The 22846-nt window shown below is 43.6% G+C and overlaps 1 protein-coding gene across 1 annotated transcript in view; it reads right to left on the bottom strand.

Moving 5' to 3' along the window:
- LOC129815115 (prickle-like protein 2) overlaps positions 1 to 19724 on the bottom strand; it is a 111905-nt gene extending 92181 nt beyond the window's left edge. The window contains exons 1-2 of the mRNA XM_055868492.1: positions 19517 to 19724; positions 18697 to 18782 (exon numbers count right to left, since the gene is read on the bottom strand). Coding sequence (XP_055724467.1) covers positions 18697 to 18782; positions 19517 to 19558 — 128 coding nt within the window. The 5' untranslated portion in view covers positions 19559 to 19724. The remainder of the gene's footprint in view (positions 1 to 18696; positions 18783 to 19516) is intronic.
- Positions 19725 to 22846: the final 3122 nt, after the last annotated feature.

Raw genomic sequence — 22846 nt, 5'->3', positions numbered from 1 at the left:
CCCTTTCATTTACATTTAAGTCATTTAGCAGACGCTCTTATCCAGAGCGACTTACAAGTACATACATACTTTTTTTTTTGTACTGGTCCCCCGTGGGAATCGAACCCACAACCCTGGCATTGCAAGCGCCATGCTCTACCAACTGAGCTACACGGGGCCTTTCCCAACAATGCAGTTAAAAAGTATGAAAATTAACTAATAGATAAAAAGAAAATAGCAACACAATAAAATGAGGTTATATACAAGGAGTACAGAGTCAGCGCACCCTTTGCTAATGCATCCTGTTTCCATTGATCATCTTTCAGATGTTTCTACAACTTGATTGGAGTCTACCTGTGGTAAATTAAATTGATTGGACGTGATTTGGAAAGCACACACCTGTCTATATAAAGGTCCCATAGTTGACAGTCCATGTCAGAGCACAAACCAAGCTATGAGGTCAAAGAAATTGTCCGTAGAGCATGAGACAGGATTGTGTCGAGGCACAGATCTGTGGAAGAGTACCAAAACATTTATGGAGCATTGAAGGTCCCCAAGAACACAGTGGACTCCATCATTCTTAAATGAAAGAAGTTTGGAACCACCAAGACTCTTCCTATAGCAGGCCGCCCGGCCAAACTGAGCAATCGGGGGAGAAGGGCATTGGTCAGGGAGGTGACCAAGAACCCGATGGTCACTCTGACAGAGCTCTGGAGTTCCTCTATGGAGATGGGAGAACAATCCAGAAGGTCAACTATCTCTGCAGCACTCCACCAATCAGGCCTTTATGGTAGAGTGGCCAGGTGGAAGAAAGTCCTCAGTAAAAAGGAACATGACGGCTCACTTGGAGTTTGCCAAATGGAACCTAAAGACTCTCAGACCATGAGAAAGATTCTCTGGTCTGATGAAACCAATATTGAACTCTTTGGCCTGAATGCCAAGCGTCACATCTGGAGCAAACCTGGCACCATCCCTACGTTGAAGCATGGTAGTGGCAGCATCATGCTGTGAGGATGTTTTTCAGCGGCAGGGACTGGAAGACTAGTCAGGATCAAGGGAAAGATGAACGGAGCACAGTACAGAGAGATCCTTGATGAAAACCTGCTTTAGAGCTCTCAGGACCTCAGACTGGGGCGAAGGTTCACCTTCCAACAGGACAATGACACGAAACACACAGCCAAGACAACGCAGGAGTGGCTTCGGGACAAGTCTCTGAATGTTCTTGAGTGGCCCAGCCAGAGCCCGGACTTTAACACCGATCAAACATCTCTGGAGAGACCTGAAAATAGCTCCCCATCCAACCTGACAGAGCTTGAGAAGATCTGTAGGGAAGAATGGAAGAAACTCCCCAAATACAGGTGTGCCTTGATTGTAGCATCATCCCCAAGAAGACTCAAGGCTGTAATCGCTGCCAAAGGAGCTTCAACAAAGTACTGAGTAAAGGGTCTGAGTACTTACGTAAATGTGATATTTCCACTTTTATTGCTTTGTCATTATGGGGTATTGTGTGTAGGTTCTAGAATAAGGCTGTAACTTAACAAAATCTGAATACTTTCCAAATGGACTGTAGAAGTATTTTTCTCTTGCATATGCATATTGAGCAGTGTGTGAGTATGTCCATACTTTGCACGACTGTGTGTGTGTCCATGCTTTTTATGTGACTGTATGTATTAATAGCCAGGAGGCTGCTAGTGAGCCCCGTATTTCATGGATGAAAGAGTAGTTGCTCTGCCGTTCTGGGCTCTGCCTATCAATGCATCTTAAAAGAGAGGGCAGGAAGTGGGTCGTAACAGGAGAGAGGAGGCATTGCCAACTTCCTGTGATCAGAGACAGAACAACGGACAGCATTCAGAGATGCTGAACTCCCTGACACTCAGGCCAACAAACACACACACACACACTCTCTCTGCTGACTGTAACCAGTGCTCCCGAGAGGCGCAGCGGTCTAAGGCACTGCATCTCAATGCTAGAGGCGTCACTACAGGCCCTGGTTTGATCCCGGGCTGTATCAGAACTGGCTGTGATCAGGAGTCCCATAGGACGGCGTACAATTGGCCCAGCGTCGTCCTAGTTAGGGGAGGGTTTAACTGACTTACCTAGTTAAATAAAGATTAAAACAAATAAATAAATACAAATAAAAACGTAACGACGTCCAAAAGTAAGGGCACCACTGGACACTGTAAAGGTCTAACATCTGAAACTTGAGAAAACAAAATACTATTAAAAGTCTATTCTACACCATGTTTATGGATTTTACTTTTTTTTTAAAGAGTTTGTGTGCATGCGTGCGGTAGAGAAAAGGAGATAGGAGGCAGCACTTAGAATATTTCAGAATGAGCACCATGTGGGGTTTGTGGGCCCTGCCAAAATCAGGCTCAAGCCTTTATCACCCTATTAAATCCTCCCTTCCTAGAGGAGAATCATTGCACAAGAAACCAGAACTCTTGCTACAGCAGCTCCATATAGAAACCTGAACTCTTGCTCCAGCAGCTCCATATGGAAACCAGAACTCTTGCTCCAGCAGCTCCGTATAGAAACCAGAACTCTTGCTCCAGCAGCTCCGTATGGAAACCAGAACTCTTGCTCCAGCAGCTCCGTATAGAAACCTGAACTCTTGCTCCAGCAGCTCCGTATGGAAACCAGAACTCTTGCTCCAGCAGCTCCATATAGAAACCTGAACTCTTGCTCCAGCAGCTCCATATAGAAACCTGAACTCTTGCTCCAGCAGCTCCGTGTAGAAACCAGAACTCTTGCTCCAGCAGCTCCGTATAGAAACCAAAACTCTTGCTCCAGCAGCTCCGTATAGAAACCAGAACTCTTGCTCCAGCAGCTCCGTATAGAAACCAGAACTCTTGCTCCAGCAGCTCCGTATAGAAACCAGAACTCTTGCTCCAGCAGCTCCGTATAGAAACCAGAACTCTTGCTCCAGCAGCTCCGTGTAGAAACCAGAACTCTTGCTCCAGCAGCTCCGTATAGAAACCTGAACTCTTGCTCCAGCAGCTCCGTATAGAAACCAGAACTCTTGCTCCAGCAGCTCCATATGGAAACCAGAACTCTTGCTCCAGCAGCTCCATATGGAAACCAGAACTCTTGCTCCAGCAGCTCCGTATGGAAACCAGAACTCTTGCTCCAGCAGCTCCATATGGAAACCAGAACTCTTGCTCCAGCAGCTCCATATGGAAACCAGAACTCTTGCTCCAGCAGCTCCGTATGGAAACCAGAACTCTTGCTCCAGCAGCTCCGTATGGAAACCAGAACTCTTGCTCCAGCAGCTCCATATGGAAACCAGAACTCTTGCTCCAGCAGCTCCATATGGAAACCAGAACTCTTGCTCCAGCAGCTCCATATGGAAACCAGAACTCTTGCTCCAGCAGCTCCGTATGGAAACCAGAACTCTTGCTCCAGCAGCTCCATATGGAAACCAGAACTCTTGCTCCAGCAGCTCCGTATGGAAACCAGAACTCTTGCTCCAGCAGCTCCGTATGGAAACCAGAACTCTTGCTCCAGCAGCTCCGTATAGCAACCAGAACTCTTGCTCCAGCAGCTCCATATAGCAACCAGAACTCTTGCTCCAGCAGCTCCATATAGCACTGCATATTTAAACACAACACTCATGCTCGCTCTTGTACGGCCAAGTTTATTTGTGTAAATTGACTGGTTGCCAAGGAGATGTGTGTGAGTGACCAGAGTCGGCTGGTATCTTGACAACTGGCCATGCTAGAATAACAGAGACATTACCATTAGTAGGGTTACAAATGGTCAGAGAGCCAACAGGCATGGCCTATACAACAACCAGATTAACAGTGAAAGAAAGGAAGGCTACAGAAGAGAGAGAAACACAGCTCTGTTGTGAATGTAATTGGCTTTCGACTCCAGTGAGCTTGTTTTGTCCTCCTTGTCTGGTTAGTTACACTGCATGTCTGAGAACAGCTCAGTGCTGCTGCACGGTGAGTGAGTCCATAGCGTACTGCAGTAAAGATGAGGCTGAGACGGGAACTTGGATTGAGTTAACTGAAATGAATACAGTTAACCATATCAATGTTTTGCATCTTCTACCTTGATCTTCTTTTGTTGTGTCTGAAGATAAGTGCCACCAAGTTCAAAAATATTTATTTTATTTAACCTTTATTTTACTAGGCAAGTCAGAATTAAGCACTTTGTGAGGTATAGAGAGTCATTTTCAAGTGTTTGACATCCGGTAAGTGTCCCTTCCTAAACACAAAATACATTGACTATGCAGAATGACAACCAGAGCCTTTATTGGGCTGTTGAGGGGTTGATAGTTATGTAAATAAATTACCTGCACTTTGTCTGCATTTCCAGTGTAGCAGAGTCCCATAGAATGTTTAAACTCATAAAGTATGCCCTACATTTGAAAGGTTTAGGGCCTTGTGTCTTGTGAAATAAGCGACCATATAAGTAACAAGGAAGGTTCCCTTTCATTTCAAGGCCACTCAGTGATTTATCGCTCAACCTGATATCCTTGTATTTTGAGCTAACAGGAAGCGTTCTTCTTTCACTCAGTTTGAAGTTGAAAGTGTTCAAATTAGCTTTGACTATTCACACAATGTCATATCTAGTGACCAGAATCTGTCAGTCCATGGTATCACAGGTTATTGTAAGGGTTAGTACTGTATATCACTATACCGACCCGGGAGAGTGACATGGGGGATATGCAGGTTGCCTTTTGTTGAAGTGAACCAGGAGAAGACTGCAGGCTCACTGGGGACTGAGACATCATGGAGGAGGGGTTCTACATCATAGAGCATCACTCTCACACCTCCATCCTATCTCTGGATGCTTATGTAGTGTCACTAATGTGGAACAGCACTTTCTACGCAGTTTCAAACAAGCCAACAGCCTGGCAACTGTCTGTTTAGCTTTCTGTTGTGTAATCTTCATATTGGAGGAGGAATTGTTTCTCCTCTCCTAGGCAATCAGCAATTAGTACCAGGAGGTGTGCTCTTCACTTTGCAAGGCAATTATCAATTAGTATTAGTACTTGAGTCTCCCCTGCTCTCTCAATGGCAGCCGTGTCAGCGGCGGTCTCGTCGCAAAACTAAAACCGTCACCGAAAGAAAGACGGTCCTGCTGAGTTGTTCTGCAGAGTTATTCTAGGAAGGAAAGAGAAGGCGTCTCCACACCACTATCTCCATTGAGTATATCACCTAGTGATTTTTCAGATGATCTTGTTTTGCGCTTTTGTAGCTTTGGCAACTATGTGTGTGTTTTCTATTCGTGTTCGCTCCTCTCCCTGTAGGCCGTACAGACGCTCCCCACCCCTTGGTTGCACCCATTCTAATTTAGTGTAACCTGCACGCACAACCCATGTGGAATTCCTGGTCTCTGGCAGCGTTTGGAACTGACGATCTGTGGTCAAGAACGCTGAGTTCATCTCGGCCTATGCTGCCCTTCAGTCCATTGACTTTTTCGTCCTGACGGAGACATGGATCACCCCATAGAACACTGCTACTCCAGCTGCTCTCTCTTCATCTGACTATGTTTTCTCTCATAGCCTCAGAGCATCTGGTCATCATGGTGGTGGCACAGGGAGATACTAATTTATCCTTGGTAGAGATTTTCCCTTTTCTCCCTCACTCACCTGTCCTTCTCCTCAATTGAATTCCATGCTGTCACTTGTCCACTCAAGCTTAACATTGTCATCTATCACCCACCAGCTGCCCTTAGAGAGTTCCTCAATGAGCTTCACACCTTGATAAGCTAATTTCCTGATGATGCTCACCGCTCTTTGTACTTGGCAACTTCAACCTCCTGATGTCTGCCTTTGATTAATTTCTTTCCAACTCTCTCTTTCCCCTCCTTGCCTCTTGATCTCACCCTTTCCCAGTCCCCTCCCACTCACAAGGCAATAACCTTGACCTTGTCTTTACTAGAGGCCTACAAATCTCGCTGCAACCCCCAGCCGCAATCTTTGCTCTCTCTCCCACCACTCTCTCCTCTTCTATCCTATCATCTCTGCCTTCTGCTAAATCTTTCTCCCTCCGGTCTCCTGATTCTGCCTCTTGACCCTACTCTCCTCCCTTTCTACATCCTAGGACTCGCACTGTCCCCTTTCTAAATCCTATCTAAATTTCAATCTTCTACCTCCGTCCTTAATCCTCCACCCCTCCCCCTCCCTCTCTGCGGACGACTTTGTCAACCACTTTGAAAAGAAGGTTCTGACATCTGCTCCTCATTCACTCAGCCTATTGAGTCCACTAGTCCAACTCACACAGAACTACCCTAGGCCTTGACCTCTTTCTCCCCTCTATCTCCAGATTAAATCCTACGACTAGTGAGGTCTGGCCGTCCGACAACCTGCCTTCGACTCCTTCCCTTCCTCCCTTTTCCAGAACATCTTCGGAGATCTTCTCCCATTCCTCACTTCCCTCAGCAACTCATCCCTGACCACTGCCTGCGTCCCCTCTGACTTCACTATGGCCCAAGTCACTTCCCTCCTCAAGAAACCAACACTCGACTCCTCTGATGTCAAAAATTACAGACCGGTGTCTCTTCTTTCTTTTCTTTCCAAAACACTTGAGTGTGCTGTCTCTGACGAACTCTCTCGCTATCTCTCTCAGAACAATCTTCTTGACCATAACCAGTCAGGCTTCAAGAGGGGTCACTCAACTGAGACTGCTCTCCTCTGTGTCACAGAGGCTCTCTGCATTGCTAAAGCTGTCTCTCTCTCCATTCTCTTCCTCCTAGATCTATCCACTGCCTTCGACACCGTGAACCATCAGATCCTCCTCTCCACACCTCTCAGGGCTGGGCTTCTCAGGCTCTGCACATGGATTGCATCCTAACTTGAAGGCCACTCCTACCAGGCGACGTGGAGAGGTTCTGTGTCTGCACCACGTACACTCTTCTCTCTACACACCAAGTCACTCGGCTCCTTCATATCCTCACATGGTCTCCCCTATCATTTCTCTGTGGATGACACTCAACTACTTTTCTTCTTACGCCCTTCTGACACCCAGGTGGCGACACACATCTCTACGTGCCTGGCAGATATCTCAGTTTGGATGTCGGCCCACCACCTCGAGCTCAACTTCGACAAGACGGAGCTGCTCTTCCTCCCGGGGAAGGCCTACCTGCTTCAACACCATCTCGCTCCTGCATGTTCATGCTCTACAACATCTGTAGAGTACAACCCTACCTCACACAGGAAGTGGTGCAGGCCCTAATCCAGGCACTTGTCAGCTGGACTACGGCAACTCACTGTTGGATGGGCTCCCCACTTATCCAGAGCGCTGCAGCCCTACTGGTGTTCAACCTTCCTAAGTTCTGCCATGTCACCCCGCTCTTCTGCACACTCCACTGGCTTACAGACAAAGCTCGCATCCACTACAAGACGATGGGACTTGCCTACGGTGCAGCAAGAGGAACTGTCCCTCCCTACCTTCAGGCTATGCTCAAACCCTACTCCCCAACCCGAGCAATCTGTTCTGCCACCTCTTAGTCCCTGCCCATCTCCAAAACCCTAACCTCTCCAAGAAGTTGGTCTTAAATAACCCCCCCCCCCCATTGTTAATTCATGCCTTCATACTCGTACTTGGCTCCCCCCCTTACTAGCTCTGACTTTGCTGATGGCTACTTTATTGATGATATATGTACTTACTATGACTGCGATATGTGATTGTCCAACCTAACTATCTTAAGACGAACACATTAACTGTAAGTCACTCTGAATAAGAGTGTCTGCTAAATGACTAAAATGTATAATAAAGCTTAGTCTGTTTTGTTGTTGAGCTGCGTCATTAATGGATTCTGCTGTGTGCTTTGAGTCATTGTGAGCTGTGGATGTGATTGGGATAAAAATAACACTTCGCCCACTCCTCTGATGACGGAGAATACGCAGAGCCTCAGTATGAGGGAATAGATACAACACAGCTTGCAAGACATCTTGGGTCAGATACAAATCAAACCCACACACAAGAACATTTGAGTTTTAGCTAATAAACATTGAATTAACTGCATCACTCAAATGTGATTCATACTTTAAAAGAGAAGGAACAATGTGATTTTCGACAGTGCAGGTTAGATTGAATTCTGGCCCTGGTACATGCAATGATGAATACTGAGTTGGACAACAGCTCACAGATCAATATGCTCCTAAAGGCAGTTGGCTAAATCAATAAACCAATCAAATACCTCAACAATGTCTGCTGTGTCATCAAGCCAATTTTTAGTGGCTAAACAAATTAATACTGTTTCAATGGGATGCAGTAAAATAATGAAAATAGGACATTTCAAACTGTTCTGCACAAAAAGGATAAACGAAGTGTGAAAGTGTCTATTGTTTTGTCTTTTAATCACCACATCTTCTGATATGAGATGGAGAATAATGTAGAATGTTTGATGTCTGTAAAGGGGATTTTTTTACGCATTATATTTATGAAACGACTTTGAGAAAAACACTTCTAGCCATATTGATGCTGAAAATGTCAGGCGATAACGTCAGATACAACACTGACCTCTGCTGGTGATTCTGGAGCTGATACGTCTCCGAAAAATCTGAACAGCAACAAGAAATCTAGGGGTGATGTAACAGTAAACTCATCATCAGACACGTTAAAGGACTTATAAGTTCTCCTGAGCAGAAACACAGAATCATCAAAACCTCTCCAAAAATTCCTAAAAGCAGACAACTTATCTGGAATGGCATACAACATTCTAATCTGCAGTAACATTCTCTATTATGGTAGTGGTGGTGGTGTGGGGTTCTCTCCCCATACAGGAACATGTGACTGGAGAGGGAAACAGAGAGAGAGAGGAGGAGAAAAAAAAGAGTACAAAATCAAAGGAGTCTTTGAAGCGGTGCACTGCTCCAACTGAAGGCCCCACTGCAATCTGCAGTCTGCTGGCTACCTGAACACTGCACCTTGGTGCATAGAGAGAGGGTGGGACAGAGGGCGGGAGGGATTGAGAGAAGGGAGATGGAATGCAGGGAGAAGGGGATGGAGGAATGGATAGAGAATGGGATGGAGGGAGAAAGGGATGCATGGATGAATGAAAGGGATTGAGAAGGTATAAATTATACTGCTGAATGTGCCAATACGATATGAAAGTAACACGTTCCTACGTCATACTTCTGGGTCATGTCCTATAATCTCTCAACTAGGCTTCAAGATTATATAAACATATAACATTATATTAATGTATGTGTATTGATTTTCTCATACCCGATGCCTTATTTGAACTGCTGTAGCCTTGTTAGCATGCTGGAGTGTGCCTGCTCGGGTTGAGGACTCATAGGACTGTAAGAACCCATCAGTTACAGGCTGTTTGATGTGTTTAATATTCTATTTCTTTTGTAGACCGGCAAGCTGTTAAAAGTGAGACATATAAAGCTGGTGGGAGTTGTAGTTCATGTGTGTAGTTCCAATTGAAACGGTTGTATCTTTTCAGCTTTGTGCTTCTTCTTGACCATAAAATACGTTGAAAACCGGCATGTGGTAAGTAAATTCATTCGGAAACACGCATACATTTATTATACATCTTAAATTAACCACATTTTTATGACTGAGGACGCAAATTTGAGGTTAATTCTTAGCCTACAAAACAAGGATCCAGGAATTGTCACTTTCTTACGGTATAGTCATGGGAAGTTAACATAAAAGTTAGAGTGATGAGAGGAGATGGGCTGGTGGGTGAGGAGTTAGAGACCTCCACAGCTGTTTGGTGTGTGTCTGGTGTATCTGATCCAGTGTGTGTTTCAGTGTTAATGTCTGACCCTGGCCTAAAGGGACATACAGATCATGACTGTGTCTCCTGCTGCTAATCTGGGAGTGACTATCTGCCATCCCACTGTGCTAGGCTGAACCTGAGCCCAGGCCAGACGTCTGTGGACTGAAACCATAGCTCTATTAATATGAGATTTTACTAGAAAGTACTGTGTGGGATATCAAATCCTCTGCATCAATATAGTCTGACTCCAACTGTCCAGCAATGAACCTGATATATACTGAACAAAAATATAAAAACGCAACATGGGCCAATTTCAACGATTTTACTGAGTTACAGTTCATATAAGGAAATCAGCCAATTTAAATAAATTCATTAGGCCCTAATCTATGTATTTCATATGACTGGGAAGCGGTGCAGCCATGGGTGGGCATAGGCCCACCCACTGGGGAGCCAGGCCCAGCCAATCAGAATTTGTTTTTTCCCCACAAAAAGGCTTTATTTCAGACAGTTTCATCAGCTGTCTGGGTGGCTGGTCTCAGACGATCCCACAGGTGAAGAATCCGGATGTCGAGGCCCTGGGCTGGCGTAGTTACACGTGGTCTTCAGTTGTTAGGCCGGTTGGACGTACTTCCAAATTCTCTAAAACTTCTCCAAATTCTCTAAAATGCGGCTTATGGTAGAGAACTTAACATAAAATTCTCTGGCAACAGCTCTAGTGGACATTCCTGCAGTCAGCATGCCAATTGCATGCTCCCTTTTATTGTCCCCAGCAGAAAGTGCACCTGTGTAATGATGCTTCTTGATATGCCACACCTGCCAGGTGGATGGATTGTCTAGGTAAAGGAGAAATGTTCACTAACAGTAATGTAAACCAGTTTGTGCAAAAAAAATGAAAGAAATAAGCTTTTTGTGCATATGGAATAATTTTGGGATCTTTTATTTCATGGGACCAACACAAAAATGTTGTGCTTATATTTTTGCTCAGTATTTGTTGATATAATGGTGACATCTTTTAACACTCGAAAAAGCAATCACCTGCAGTTCCACTGAATTCTAATTAATGAGTAGAAATAATAGAATATCCACAGTCTAATTGCATAGAGGAATGTTAACAGAAGAACATGTAAAGTGACGTGAATGAACAATACAAACCCTAAAAAGTGTGGGCGGGTGGGAATTGTAGGCTGTAGTACGTAGTGAATGTTAAAGTCAGTGTGGGAATGACGGCTGTGAGACTCCCCCCTTTATTCCAGGTGACAGTTCAAAGGTAGCTCTGGATGCTAAGCCTTCATTAAGGCCAGATCAGCACCGGGGCAGAGCGCTGTCTGCATGGCTGGAAACTCCTGGGGATGGAACTCTCAGGCAAAGCCATGGTTTATTCACATCAAGGGGGAGAGTGCATTGATCAACAGAACCTTTTCTTAATTTCAGAGTGGAACAAAGATGTAAACAGCAACAGCAAGGTTGCACGTAAATCCTTTTTTTTACAAAATCATGAGGAAGAATGTTTTTCTACAGTTATCCAATGTCCTTGGACAGTTTGTTACAAATCGATGTTTAAAATACCAAATGCACTTCTCCATCCATTGGGATTCACTCTCCCTCTCTATTTCCATGTCTTTCCCACTGTCTCTCGCTCCCTGCCTTAAAGTCTAGCTGAACTCTATCCCCTAGGTAAAGGCTGCCTCCACCAGAACCACATGTTAGTTTGACCACGGTAAGCACCCACCCATGGAAGAGCTGAGTGACACACATACAGACAACTATATCCATCAGCTTGAGCTTCTCTCTGATAAAAAATAATATGTCTCAAGTCTATGAGAGACAGAATCTACAAAAGGATGTGCGTGCTTGTGGATATACGCAATCATTATAGCGGAGATTATATGACTATAGATACAAAAGACAGTCTTAACTGTACAACTTGATTCAGTCTCCCTACATAATGCGGATAAGCTGGTCTACTACACCACTATCTGGTGAGTATGACTTCTGCCACTTCCCCAGGGACAAAGAGGGGTTTTCTGATGCCTATCCGTCTCTGTCCATTACCCAGAGTGCTTTGGCACCTGTTCAGGATGACCTCTGATAACGCAGTCTAGGAAAATAGATGGGGATCAGACTTAGCTGTAGACTTAAACTATCACAGGAGACTCACAGAGATGCCTCTAGTCTGGCACAAGATGACTATGCTTTTGTTCAGGGGTCAGCTGTCGAACACACGCAGTGCCATAAGGAGTATACTGATTGTTGCAAAAAATAGTCATTGCAGCTCACTATCTGTACCAACAATTAATAACACAATCACACAAGTGATAAAAGCTGAGTGACTGTTCCATTTTCGACATCCATACCTGATGTCTACTTGCTGAAAAACAAATTTCCCTTTTGGATTTCTACTCTAGTCTAATCTAATCTATGAATAGTATGTTCGCCTCCCTGTGGACAAACAGAAGCGCTTCAGCGCCGGGACAGTAAACATAAACAACTGAACAAGGCTCGTTTGAGCTTGGTCTAATATAATTAGATGACAAGGAAAGTTACACCTCAACACGGAATGTATAAACTTTAAATGCAAATCATATCGCTGAATGTGCAGTCACTTTTGCGTGAAGAGAAAGAGAGAGCCCATTGGGCAAGTGACTGCTGGGCTGCCTCTCTGATTGTGTGGGTCTTCTGGCACTGGCACACTGGAGGTTGCCTCTACTCCACAGAGTCAAAGTCAGGGTAGAGAGAGTACCTCTGTTGTCTGAACGGGCCACGACTTGAATCAATAGCACTTCAATTGAGCTATTAGGCTGTTTAACCTCTAAAAGATAGAGCTCACTTTGTTGGCACAAAACTACCTCCATACATTTGTATGGGTTACCATCAGACGAGTCCCGGGACACTTGTGGGGGTCGTAGAGCAAAAAGAGAACACCATCATGTAGGCCAAACCGCTCGGACACTACAGACGTTTTCATTAGAAGACCGATTTTCGGGATGGCTCATGGTCTGATAAACACCGCTGTAGCTCGGTCACCTCCCACCGCAGAAGGGCGACATAGGCGGATGCGGTGGATTGAGACGCAGCCCATGCAAAATGATATCTCCAGCTTAGACTCTTAAGGATTAAAGAACAAGATGCAAGTAGATGGGTTGTAGGAATGTGAAAAACATGATACTAATGACATAAGATATGTAGTTTCTGTTTGAGAAAAGAGATGATAGCCACACTGGACCAGAGCAACCCAACACCTATGACCGCTTCTCCTCTTACATGCCCCATACAACGGCTGGTGAATAGGGAAACCCTCTCCCTATGACAAAGACACAACACAGTCATCAGATAACCATAGTGCATATAAGAATACAAAACACATTCATCATGCAGTTTCATCTCCCCGAGCTGCGTTCAGCATCTGTTACAGAGGTATAATCAGATAGAATTTCCCCTCTCAAGGTAGACAAACACAGAAAGACCATAAAGAGCTGCTCTGACAGACACAATATGTCAATATCACTTGGTATCAAAGGAGAGCGCTGAATGGGAGAGACCCTGGATAAAACTAAAACAACAGGCTCTGTTATCTGGGGAGGGATCCTTCCACAATGACCTCTGTCTGAGAGGCAGCTAACCCTGGCTAATCTCGACTTTTGAAATGCCACTCCATTTGAAATCATGAGCCGTCCGATTGGACCTCTGTGTCTCACCGGGCTACCACATGCATATGCCCCGCTTCCCGTTTCCGTGACCACCATCCATAATTGAAAGACAGCCAATCAAAGACTCTCCTTCTCCCTCTTGAGCTCATAGAGAAGCCAAAAAAGCAACTGATCTTGGACCAGCCTTTGATGCAGAAAAAGAGAGAGTAAGAGAGAGATAGAGAGGAAGGGACCTGTCAGAGGATCTGTAAATGTCAAACTATGATTTATCTAAGGATTAGAGAGTTCTCTGGGTTTGTATTATTGCTGAGCATCAGTCATCTATCAAAAAACCCTCTGGGGCTGTCAAAACACAGACCCTTTCAAAATGGACCCTCTTAAACGACAAAGACAAAACATTCCATTTACACGATAAAAAGCCCCCCAACATCTCATTTTCCTCCTGACCCAAATGAGTGTTACCATGCAGCACAGATGTTGCTGCTTTCCACTTCAAAGGTCACAGGGAGTGGACTGGAGGAGATAATGATTTGGGCCCATTACCAGTAAACCTGTCCACTGCTTTCACTGGAGGTTGGCCTCTATCTCCATGCTAGTACAGAGAAGAACATTGGTAAATCCACCAGGCCTATTGTGTGGTGGTGGTCACCAGGGTCTCCCCCCCCCCCACCCTTATAGGCTGTGGCCTCTTCAGTACTAAACCGAGAGACTCCCTTTTAAAGGGCCATTCATATGCCAAACCAGTCTGACAGTTTTATTTGACTGGGCTGCTTGTTAACATGCTGAATAGCAGGGTGGGCCTGTGTTATGCAGATCAGGTCAGGTTACTGTGAGGACAGACGTCAGTGGGCTTTCAGCCCAACTCAACCCAAAAAAACCCCGCCAACCCCCCTCTCCTCTGCTTTTAGTCCAGCTTGGATTTCAATTTAGGCCTTGGTGCATACAAGAGCAGGCTTTGTCCAAACAGTATTGCAAATATCATCACTAGCATACTGTACAGTGCAAATTAAGGTGCTGGCAAAAGGAAATGAGTGCAAATGGGGACATTTTACAGAAATCAACTAACAGGAAATTTTACATAAAACCTTCCCCAATATTAACTACAGGTCAAGTGTTAACATTCAAAAACCATTATCATTGACAGCGGTGCACTAACATGTCTCGGTGGAGCATTGGGCGAGTTATTGAATGCAGTTTTAAAACATACAGGTGCAGAGTTAAGTGGGTCACACGATTAGGCTGATCAGATATCTGGCTCACACACACCGTTCGTGTTAATAAGCTCTGTAATGAGTCTCATTAGTACAAAGAAAATCAATCAAGCCAACGGCTGGCATTAATAATTCAAAGGAGCGCGTTGCACAAGTTAAATCCACTTCTGTCTCTCCCTATCCTATCCTGCCTAGAGCTGACAACTCTGTTTACACAGCACTATTGGCTCTCTGACACACTGGCAGTGGGGTTAGTAACATGCTGCTACTATTCAGCAGAATGTTGCCAGTCTTGAAAAGATAGGTAGATTGAATTGGTCTGAAGTCAGAGGCAATCAGACCAATCGTCTGAATCAATACCACGAACTAGGCAGACACTTGTCTATTTAGAATAGTGAAGCTCACAGTAGCTCATTACATATTATATTACTGTTCACACAAGTTGCTTATCTGAGAACAAATCGTGTCATAAAAAAAGTGACAAATTCTCTCATTGGAGTTTTCCTTAGTTCATCTTTTTCTGAGGGCGGAACAAATGTGATTGGTTGGATGAAAGCTCAACAGTGGTGGATGGAGAATACGGTCAGTAGTAGGCCCGAGTGATTTTAAATGGATGACACTTGACTGTTTTTTTAGTAGGAGCTGAATGGAGCCAGCAAACACAGTAAAACCACAGTGGAAGAGTAGGCATGAACCCCCAAGACACCAGCTTAGCGGAAGCTTCTTTATATAGCGCGGAAGAAGGGAGGAACGGAAAAAAACATACCATCTCTTCCTGATATCTCAAGCTCCTGAATATTTTGAAAAACATGAATATTTTAGAGAATTCAGAGCCATAGTGTAGGGAATGGTAGGGGGATGTTGGTCTCAGCGCTTACTTAACCCAGTCCCTTTGACTGTAGTTATTTATTTTTTCCCAGTTCTTAAATGGCCTGGCTCTCCCAGCCTCCCTGGCTTACCTTCAGACTCACATTTTGCATGTCATCAAAGTGTGTGCTGCTGTGCAATTACATCTCTGACATAAGCAACCTTTAAAACTGTGGCTGTTTAAAGAGCTCATCCTGTTATAGAGAACTTAAAACAGTCACGATCCCCTCCCACACAAACACACCATGATCCTCATCAATAATGCTCCCAAGGAGACAATTCAAGGTCTAATTTTGGCAGTCTGGCAGGTCCCTGTGTTGACATAGAAACAGTTGTTTTGTCACTCTTAGTTAATAAACAGCAGGGTTGATATGGTAGCCAACCTACAATGTACGCACTCCCTTCTCTGATTCCCTCATCTACAACACTGAGGTCAGCTAAAGTCCACATTCCAAATAAAACACCCATATCTGTATCAATCGGCATGAAAACAGGCTTTCCTGAGAAAGAGAGGAAGAGACTGGTTGGAGCATTTTCTTTCCAAGAAGGAACAAAGGGGTTCAGTGATGTTTGTAGCCATAAAGTTCCCCCATACCGTTCCAGCTTCTACACACAAAGCAGGGTTTCCACGACCCGTCTGTAAGAAATGTCCACTGTAGGGGTGGTTTTTCGGGAAGAAGTTTACTTTTATTGTGGCACTGCAAAGGCAATTAAAGGCACATTCCAGAGGTTGACTGTTGTCCCGTAATGGTTTACAGAATGGAGGCCTGAATCATGATGATCCTCTGCCTAACATGCCAGCCCCTCCCCTCCCCTCCTCCCTCTCTCATTGTAGATTCGCTTATGGTGATCGCATGCTTCAGTTCGGCTGGCACCTAGCCGAATGACTTTACTCACATACTCCCTTAAAAGACCTTCGCTTGAAAAATAGTTCTGTTTGTCCATTTTCAGATGCCGTAGCCAGTATACACTTCCTTAAAATAGTCTGAATTAATCTAACTCAAGAAATTTGTCATAAATGTTTACGTTTTTTGCTGAAGAGATCTTGGTCGCGTGATTTTACATTTTACTAAGATGTTTGGAGTATTTTACAATGAAAAAATATGCATAAAAAAGAGTCGCCTCTCGTTGAATGACAAAAACTTTATTGAAGAATCCCTACCGTTGGCCAATCACAGACGGAGGTTGGTATACTTAGGCTCCGAACCCCGGCTTGCCCTTTGTGTGCCCCCCCCCCCCCCCCAAAACTTGTTGAAGTCCAAAACGTCACTAAATGTCGTCATAATGTATGCACGAACTCCAACGAACTGTTTCAGCTGGGAATCATGAGGACACCTTTAGACAGACCAGGCTTTGCTTTCGTTAGGGCTGCTTACATTGCTGCTACAGACGACTCTTTAATTCTACTTCATCACAATCCCGGATCCGGGAGCACCCCCATCAGTAAAAAAGCTGACTAGCATAGCCTAGCATAGCGTCACAAGTAAATACTAGCATCTAAATATCATTAAATCACAAGTCCAAGACACCAGATGAAAGATACACATCTTGTGAATCCAGCCATCATTTCTGATTTTTAAAATGTTTTACAGGGAAGACACAATATGTATTTCTATTAGCTAACCACGATAGCAAAAGACACAACTTTTTTTCCTACCATTTTTTTCCTGCATAGGTAGCTATCACAATTTCGACCAAATAAAGATATAAATAGTCACTAACCAAGAAACAACTCCATCAGATGACAGTCTGATAACATATTTATTGTATAGCATATGTTTTGTTAGAAAAATGTGCATATTTCAGGTATAAATCATAGTTTTACATTGCAGCCACCATCACAACTCTCACCAAAGCAACTAGAATAACTACAGAGACCAACGTGAATTACCTAAATACTCATCATAAAACATTTATGAAAAATACACAGTGTACAGCACATGAAAGACAAAGATCTTGTGAATCCAGCCAATATTTCAGATTTTTTAAGTGTTTTACAGCTAAAACACAATATAGCATTATATTAGCTTACTACAATAGCCAACCACACAACAGCATTGATTCAAGCCAACAATAGCGATAACGAATAAACCAGCAAAAGATATACATTTTTTCACTAACCTTCTCAAACTTCTTCAGATGACAGTCCTATAACATCATATTACACAATACATATAGAGTTTGTTCGAAAATGTGCATATTTAGCGGCACAAATCATGGTTAATAAACTGACCTCAGAAGAGCCTGACTGATTTCAGATTTCTCACTTCCACACAGGGAAATTGCTCCAACTTGAGTTCTGTTTTACTCACAGATATAATTCAAACGGTTTTAGAAACTAGAGAGTGTTTTCTATTCAATAGTAATAATAATATGCATATTGTACGAGCAAGAATTGAGTACGAGGCAGTTTAATTTGGGAACGAAATTTTTACAAAGTGAAAACAGCACCCCCTATTGAGAAAATGTTATTAAGTGGAGGTGACACAGAGGGACTTCGTACTTTTTCTTGCAGGAAACAAAATCATGATGTAGGGGAAAGTAATTGCTTTCAATTTAGAAACTGTATTCATAATTGAGGAGTACCCTGATTTACCTAACATATCATACTAAATGGAGTCTCCCGGACCTACGTACAAAATAATACGAAATGCTCTGAGACCAGGTTGGACCACACCACTGCAGCTTTCACTTGCCATATTGAGGGCACTGCATGTTTTAGTAATAACTCTTGTAAACAGTTCTGGAAAACTCATGTTGTCTTAAATATATAGCCTCTCTAAGAGTGAATCAAACAAACACAGCTTATATGTGCGGCATATCAAAGACAAACTACCCAGCGCTCTTTCCTTTCACTCTAAAGCAAATACAGCAGTGGAGAGCGTGTGTAGAATGTCTGCTTAAATCTCTCCTATTGCATGAATGGTTAAACTGTTGAGTTAGGGCACACAGATTCTGAACAATGTCTTGCTGACTCTGATATGCACGGCTGAGTCCATTTAGCAAAAACAGGATGGCTTCAGTAACCCTCAAAAGATGTCCTCCAGACCAGTGCATTGCAGAGGGGGAAGTGTCCACTGCATCAAACTGGCATAGAGACATGGTTCATACTACTCAAGAGCTGTACGTATTCAATTTCCTCAAGACGTTTTCTAAGGCAGGGAGCAAATAGCATTCCACGGTCCCAACTGCCACCACTGAAACTTTGAACTTAAGTGGACTGAAGTTTTTGGCTGGGAGGGGCGGAGTGATGCCTAGCCACAGTAAGGGCAAAGATAGAGAAGGAGAGAGAGGGACCCTACCTCCATTTGTGCAGAGTGAAGCCGGGACACTGGTCTCCACACACGTTACACGGTTGTCCTCTCTCCGGCTCATCAAGGGTGTTCAGCTAGTGATGGAGAGAAGAACCTATATAGTTAATGGTCACATGATACCTGCTGTTATCGCTCATCTCTTCTGGATTCATCAAACACATGCTGTCTCTCACATGACAATTCACATTCAGAAGTCTAACTATTTAGAGAAGAAAAAAAAGTATTCAGAGTCCTAATTAGTCATAATCAAACCTAAAAAAACATTGAAATAATGAGACATTGCAATGACATCAAGCCTATATATGACTTGGCCCAGATTATTTTTTTAAAGAGTAACAACTAAATACAGAACTCAGTATAGTCCATTGCCTCTGGGTACATGTGTGGAACACAAATGAGGGCAAACACTTATGAAAGAAATGTCTGGTGCAGTGAACTGAAAGGCTTATTAACAAAGTATGCGTATTGGGGTAGATTCGTAGAATACAAAACCAACTATTCTTACATCAGCGGGATAATGTTGTGGAATGAGCCTTTGAATTGTACTGGTGGATGCGTTCTCTCCCGATCAAATGAGAAGTGCGAAGAGGACTAGGAATTTAACGTTACTGCTTTACCGATTAAGAAACAAAGTCCACAGACTGCAAAATAACATTTAATTTATATAGACTTAAACCACAGCACAGTGTATCTGGACACCGGGATTAAACAGCACGCCGTGGTCGCGCGCGCGTCATGCAACCGTACTGTACCACATTTCTGCAAAAACGTGGGATCCTATGGAAAAACTACAATTTGTATCACTCACCGATCTGCTGGATTCTCTCTTCTTGGAGCTGCGAGTGAACATGACAATCTTGTTCCAGGACAGTGGGCTGAGAACTGCGACCAATAACGCAAAAGGGACACTTGGAGAGTGTCCACGCACTTTCGTAAACAAATCCCCACGGTGGCGCTCGACGTTCCTCAACCAAACAGAGCCCTCGCGGTCCTATCCCGTTACCCCGTTTCATTAATGAATGAAGGAGCGCGGTTTCCGGATAAGACCGACGGTGCCAGCTCCACCTTATTGCCTTTCAGCCAATAGAATCAGCTAATTCCACAGACGATGTTAATCTTGAAAGTAAAATATTGCAGGTAACACTTAACTTTACACTGTCCTTATTAATTGCATTTGTAAAAGTAAAGTGTTATCCATATTCACTACATTCATTATGTATAATCAAAATATAAGTGACATAAGTGAATTGTCAGAGAGCATTTTTCTAAAATTGAAGAGCAGTTGTTCTATCATGTAGGACTAGAGTATGAAACAAACCAAACAGTAGATTAGTTGAGAAACTTTGACATTGCCTTGATCCTTCATGAGATCTTGCCCTGCAAATTCTTCATCACTAGACTGTAACCAAGCCAACCCGAAGGTTACCAGGTTACCAGGAGAAACTCCCCTTTTCAAACAAGACTGAGGACACTGTACAGTGTTGTCTCTCTGAGTGCTAAATCACACGAGGATAGAAATGATTAATTCTACCCCCATTTGTTTGATGAAGCGTCTGACTTCTGCCTCCCACTCAGGGATTTCCCATTTCAATTTCCTGTGAGGTAATGCAGACAGAGTTGGCTCTCCAACAAGTGCTTGCCATTTATCACCAGAGAAAAGCTTTGCAGCATTATCTCGACAGACAGACAGGCTCAATGCACTCAAGAGAGCGTTGAGTCCCAAGGCCTTTCCTCTCAAAGGAGAATTCTTCAAGGAGAACAGAGCCATGTTAAGAATATCCCAGCAAGAATCTCCATGCTCAGGGCTCTATTCACTTTACTGGGCTATTATGTATATTCTTCTCTTACCCTTCAAAGGATGCTATTATTAACTAATATATTACACAACTTTTTGAGTTCCCTCTTGGCTTTTCTCTATCTTCGACATGCTCGTGTACCACTGAATTCACTAACTTTCTATGTTCTGAACTTGCTTCGCTTCCCACAACTGTTTCCAGGAGCTTTTGAAAGTGACACAAAGTTAAATTACTTTGGCCAAGCAGTACTGATGAATGGAAGTGTAGAGAAAATAAAGATAGACACGTGTCTATGTGTGACAGAACTCTCTGCTGTGTCTTGGTGAGAGCTGTGACCTTCAGACACTTCCTCACACCTGTGTGTGGACCAAAAAAAAACAATGTTCCACATCAGCAGGCTCTAGACAGACAGACAGACAGACAGACAGACAGACAGACAGACAGACAGACAGACAGACAGACAGACAGACAGAGAGAGAGAGAGAGAGAGAGAGAGAGAGAGAGAGAGAGAGAGAGAGAGAGAGAGAGAGAGAGAGAGAGAGAGAGAGAGAGGAAAGATATGCCGAAAGAGATGAGACATAGAGCACGCACACACACGCATGCACACACTACAACAGACACAAACATGAAGGTCCACATTGTTTGTGCGTGTACAGAAAGCTGGAGGCTAATCAAACCTAGTGTAAGTTCAAAGCTGTCTGTGGCTAATTACCCAGGGGAGTGGTCCTACAGGGTACTTTATCTGTTGCTGGTTTTAGGATCATCTTGATGTCATCTAAATACAGGACTGGAGATCATCATGGCCTAAGGAGGGTCTAATAGTAGCCACCTTTACATGATTAGAAAAGACACATGGACAAGTACTACAAGAACCCACCAGTGTTAACAGATAAGTATGGCTGTGTTTGAAATCAAAGGAATCTCATTTATTTTTCTCATACATAGACTTATTATTTCCGGTACATGCCATTACCCTCACATTTTCAGTGTTCAGAAATAAAATGCCCTTAGTGTGAAGGTCAGAGGTGTTAGGAAAGTACAGTAGAGACCTAGGACCTATAAGGACTGAGGTCACTACTTTAATCTGTGTGGGAAGGTCTGGGAATGTGTCTGAGAACAAACCATGGCTGGGTTTCTGTTTAAGCACTTTGTGAAATCTGCTGATGTAAAATACATTTGATTGATTGATTGATTGATTGGTATTTAGTGATTTAAGCATACACAGACACACAGGTACAGATACAGACAAAGACACAGACAGACACATGGACACGCACATGTGCTTATGTGCGGGCGTGCATGTGTGTGTATTGAGAGGCTGTGTTGTATTACTACCCATCTGATTCCAAACAACGATATTAACTGCAAATATGGAGAAAACAAACCTACAAATATGGACTAACACCCAATTCAATTACATTGATTTGAAATAGCATCCAGAACAAGATGATGACGTGACACAATTCACACGACACATATTCCACAGTGACAGATTCTCCAACCACTCCCAGAATTAAATGTGCTCTGATAAATATGAGTGTGCAGTCTGCACAGCTCCACAAGGTTAGCTGAAAGAAACAGCTACACTTGCTCTAATGCATAATTCAGAGGTTTCTCTCTCTGCACTGCTAAAGGGGGGCAATGTCAAAGCTTTGCACATGGAACCCTGCATACAAAGGTGCTTTTAGTACCAAGCCCACAGAGGGGTAATCTGTCTCTGGCTGATACCACTTAGAGGGCATGGTACAGGTCTCCGGTGGATGATATTGGGTGCAGGGACGCTGAAAGAGCCCACAGGGCATGAGGCAATGGCCCATGTGGGACACTGCGGCTATTCTTACCCCCAGGCAAAACACTTTATCTGGACAGTTCCCATGAAAACGAGATATTTACACCTACTCAGCAGTCTGCTCCAGCTTGAGTATTGCCAAAAGGTGAGTGAGTAAGGGAAGAGCAGTCGTGTATGAATTGTTGATAAGGTAAGATTGAGCTCAAGCCATAACATACAAGCACCTCAATATAACCACTTCTGAAAACAGATCAAATGTGTGTGATAATGATCAAATTAATAAAGTAAATAGATGTCCACTGAGCGATTCTAACTCATAAAGCGTATAAGAAATTCATTACCGAAAGAAGTTCCATCTGATAATAAAATTAGTCAACTTACCTTTTAGAGTAGTTGTTTACTCTTCTTCTTTCAACAGTGATACGTGGAATTGGAGTTGTGAATGACAATGTGTGGTCCTAGCACCTGGGCTCTGTAGACAGGTGTTTGCCGGGTTTAAAACAGAACACGCCTACGTGAGGGATCCTTGGAGATAGTAAACAGTAACTAAATC

The sequence above is a fragment of the Salvelinus fontinalis genome, chromosome 18 (assembly GCF_029448725.1).
Source record: "Salvelinus fontinalis isolate EN_2023a chromosome 18, ASM2944872v1, whole genome shotgun sequence".
In the NCBI taxonomy this organism is placed as follows: Eukaryota; Metazoa; Chordata; class Actinopteri; order Salmoniformes; family Salmonidae; genus Salvelinus; species Salvelinus fontinalis.
The sequence above is the reverse complement of the archived record's forward strand: the minus strand, read 5'-3'. Positions and strand labels throughout refer to the sequence as shown.